The sequence below is a fragment of the Agelaius tricolor genome, unplaced genomic scaffold (assembly GCF_023055355.1).
Source record: "Agelaius tricolor isolate 1412-34295 unplaced genomic scaffold, bAgeTri1.0.p SCAF_14, whole genome shotgun sequence".
In the NCBI taxonomy this organism is placed as follows: domain Eukaryota; kingdom Metazoa; phylum Chordata; class Aves; order Passeriformes; family Icteridae; genus Agelaius; species Agelaius tricolor.
Window position 1 is genome coordinate 13,714,013 of NW_027269274.1, and position 3,726 is coordinate 13,717,738.

Here is a 3,726-nt window from a genome sequence, read left to right on the forward strand (position 1 = left end):
TCCAAGAAAAGGAATGCTAGCCAATATTTGCAGAGCAAGGTTTTTATAAAAATAAAATAAATTAAAAGAAATAGTCAATTTAGGGTTGAACATTCCTACAAATATAATGTACATAGCCACATACTTGTCATTAAATACAGGGCATAAAAGTTCCCTTTGGAGAGAAATGTTAACTCATTTCTGCACTTGGTTGTACTTCTATCATTACTGCAGGAGGCGACTAGGAACACTGCGTTTTTATGAAATCGTGACTATTCCAACTCCTGTTACTATCACTAAACACAGCAAAGAAGCTCCAACAGCACTGGAATGATAAATTATTATTTATTTTATTTAATAAAAAATAATATTTATTTAAATAATAATATTATTTATTTAATAAATAATTTAACCAGACCCGCCCTCCTCGGAGGGAGGAGCCGTTCCCTGAGCACCGCCTGCCTCAGGCCGGCTCCGTCGCGGCTGCCGAGGGGTCCCGGTACCGGGGCTGTGAGGGGATCCCTCGTTAATAACAGCGGCTGCCGAGGGGTCCCGGTACCGGGGCTGTGAGGGGATCCCTCGTTAATAACAGCGGCTGCTGAGGGGTCCCGGTACCGGGGCTGTGAGGGGATCCCTCGTTAATAACAGCGGCTGCTGAGGGGTCCCGGTACCGGGGCTGTGAGGGGATCCCTCGTTAATAACAGCGGCTGCCGAGGGGTCCCGGTACCGGGGCTGTGAGGGGATCCCTCGTTAATAACAGCGGCTGCCGAGGGGTCCCGGTACCGGGGCTGTGAGGGGATCCCTCGTTAATAACAGCGGCTGCTGAGGGGTCCCGGTACCGGGGCTGTGAGGGGATCCCTCGTTAATAACAGCGGCTGCTGAGGGGTCCCGGTACCGGGGCTGTGAGGGGATCCCTCGTTAATAACAGCGGCTGCCGAGGGGTCCCGGTACCGGGGCTGTGAGGGGATCCCTCGTTAATAACAGCGGCTGCCGAGGGGTCCCGGTACCGGGGCTGTGAGGGGACCCCTCGTTAATAACAGCGGCTGCTGAGGGGTCCCGGTGCCGGGACTGTGAGGGGATCCCTCGTTACCAGGGGCACTGGGAGGAACCTGGTTAATAACAGCGGCTGTTCAGGGGGACCCCTCATTATCCGGGGTGTCGAGGGAAAACTCGTTAGTAACGGGGCTGCTGACAGAATCACAGAATCACAAGGTTGGAAGAGACCTTCAAGATCATCGAGTCCAACCTGTTCCCTGACACCTCAACTAAACCATGGCACCGAATGCCACATCCAGGGATGGTGACTCCACCACCTCCCCAGGCAGAGCATTCCAGCAGGGACCCCTGGATAACAGGCGGTCCTGAGCGGGACTCCGTTAATCTCAGGGGCTGCACGTCCGTGCCCTGAGGCCAGGGGACGAAGAGCCCGGCACGGCCCCTGGGCCGCTCCTCCGCGGGTGCCGCCGTCACCGCTCGCTGCCCATGCGCGCGGCGGCCGCGCAGGCGCAGGGGCGGGGCGGGGGCCGGGCCGGCGGGCAGCCATGGTGTACATCTCGAACGGTGAGGGGCCGGGGGCCCGGGGCAGCCGCGGTGTGTGACTGCAGCGGTGGGGGGCCGGGCCGGGGCTGGGCACCGACCGGGGGCACCGGGGCTGCGCTGCGCGGAGCGCCGCCCCCAGCGCCGCCGCTGCCGGGACAGCCGGGCAGGGTCTGGCAGCTGCCGGTGTCGCGTCACCCCGCGCTGCCCTGCGGCCTGTGGCCGAGCCTGGTCTGCTTCTAAAGCGGATTTGGGGACTTTGACAAGTCCAAGTCCGTGCTGCAGACACCGGGAGCGTCACACGGCAGCACTTGAACCGCTTACGGGGAATCAGACTCTGCCCGGTACTTTGTGTGGGTTTTCTGGACACAGAGCTCCTGTGGCGGTACTGACCCCTTTAGCTGACGTACTTGGGCAGTACCCTGCAGAAAATGAAACTCCCTGCCGTGAAGTGCAGTTTCACCGTCCCAGCTGCAAACTCTGGACTTAGCAGATCTGGTTTTGTGTAATGCACTGTTCAGTGTCACACACTGAACATCTTGTATCTGAATATGTTACAGGACAAGTTTTGGATAACCAGAGTCGGGCTCCCTGGAGGTTGTCATCTATAACAGATTTCTTTTGGTCAATAGCAGATTTTGTGGTTCTGTTGTAAGTAGAAGTTAATTCTTTTGGTGAGCTTCATTTTAGATTTGACAGAGGTGGAAGTTACACAATGCTATCAGTAACGCAACAATAAAAATATTATATTTACTCTCTAGCATTCCAGATGTATAAATGCTTTACTACAACTATGTGGTTGTGTTTATTAAGCACAGTATACTTAACAAAAATTGCATGAAAAGTGGTTATAACTTATTGGCAGTTCAAATGAGTTTTCTTACATTTCATCTATTTTGATACTGCGAAAAGAAAATACACACTTTTGTTAAAAAGCATCTACTAGCTGTATATAAATAATTAAGCTGTTTGGAGAATTTCTACTGGTGACAATAGATTCTGACTATGTAAAATCACACAGTAAACACAAATCAAAGCCAGTTAACAAACACAAAGTTCATGTGGTGTTTTCAACAGTTCTTAGTGATTTCAGTTATAAGTTTATACTTTATGCATTTCTTGCATATTACCAAGAAAATTAGATTTTATAATTTAAAATATATAATTATTTATAATTAAAAATATATAATATAATTTAGATTTTATAGTTTAAGCTTCACTGTAATTTGGAATTATTTCAGATTTTAGTTTCATATGTAGGAGACAAACTGCCAAGATTTAAACAACAGTGATCATGAGAGGATACACTGTTCATTCCTGAACACTACTTACTGGTTTTCAGCCATTTCTTACCTTCCAATCAAAATATTCAAAAACTATAACCAGCTATCAATTCACCTAACCATTGTTTTAATTTTTCAGTTTCCAGAGCATTATTCAACCAGATTTAAGAAGAAGAGGCTACACATCTTCCTCCTATTCAGGATACCATGATGGAAGAGGGTATTTTTTTCATATTCACACCAGTTTTTCCCCTATCTTGGTGAAGTGACATGAATCTGAGTAGATTACAGTTGTGATTTGCATTGAATTGGGTTGTGCAGGAAGGCTAAAATGGTTATCTGCACTATTGTTGGTAACAATACACAGCTTTGGACAGCTGCAATAGCAGTACAGACAAGCACTCTGAAAATATTTTTGAAGCCTGCCTAGGAGACAAGATATGTCTTTGTTAAAATTTTACTTTCTTAGACATGTTTGTACTCAGCATTTGACTTGCATTAGTGCAGTCATTTCTTGCATTACATTACCTAAAGTAAAACACTGGTTAAGGGGTGTAATTTCTATGAACACTGCAGCCTAAGTGTTTTGTAGGACTGTGTAAAAGCATCAGTCTAAAAGCATCTGTGTAAAAGCATCAGTGGCCTTCTCACATCACACAGCAGTAATGAAACAGGAGAGGATTTTTGTGATAGTGGGGTTGGGGTTTTCTTACAGCTTTCCAGGTGAAACTCAACTTTAGAGATTCAGACTTTTCCACTACTGACATTTAGAGACAGTTATTGTATTTCATGTTGAAAAGTTTCATCAAGGTAGAATTCCTTTCTTTTCAGGCCTCCAGCAAATCCTCGCCGTAGGATGGGCCGAATAAATCACTGGGGTGGAGGCCCCAGTCCACCACCAATGGCTGGAGGTGGATGAGGAAGGTAA

The 3,726-nt window shown here is 47.7% G+C and overlaps 1 protein-coding gene across 2 annotated transcripts; it reads left to right on the forward strand.

Moving 5' to 3' along the window:
• Window positions 1-1,409: 1,409 nt before the first annotated feature.
• On the forward strand, window positions 1,410-3,726 carry SELENOK (selenoprotein K). Of its 2 annotated transcripts, none has more exons than XM_071439771.1 (4): window positions 1,410-1,539; window positions 2,076-2,166; window positions 2,938-3,018; window positions 3,630-3,726. In XM_071439771.1, exons 1-4 carry the CDS (start codon window positions 1,521-1,523, stop codon window positions 3,724-3,726), a joined length of 288 nt encoding a protein of 95 aa, XP_071295872.1. In that variant the 5' UTR covers window positions 1,410-1,520. The 2 variants fall into 2 exon arrangements, with proteins under 2 accessions (XP_071295872.1, XP_071295873.1); XM_071439772.1 differs by having other exon boundaries at window positions 3,630-3,717.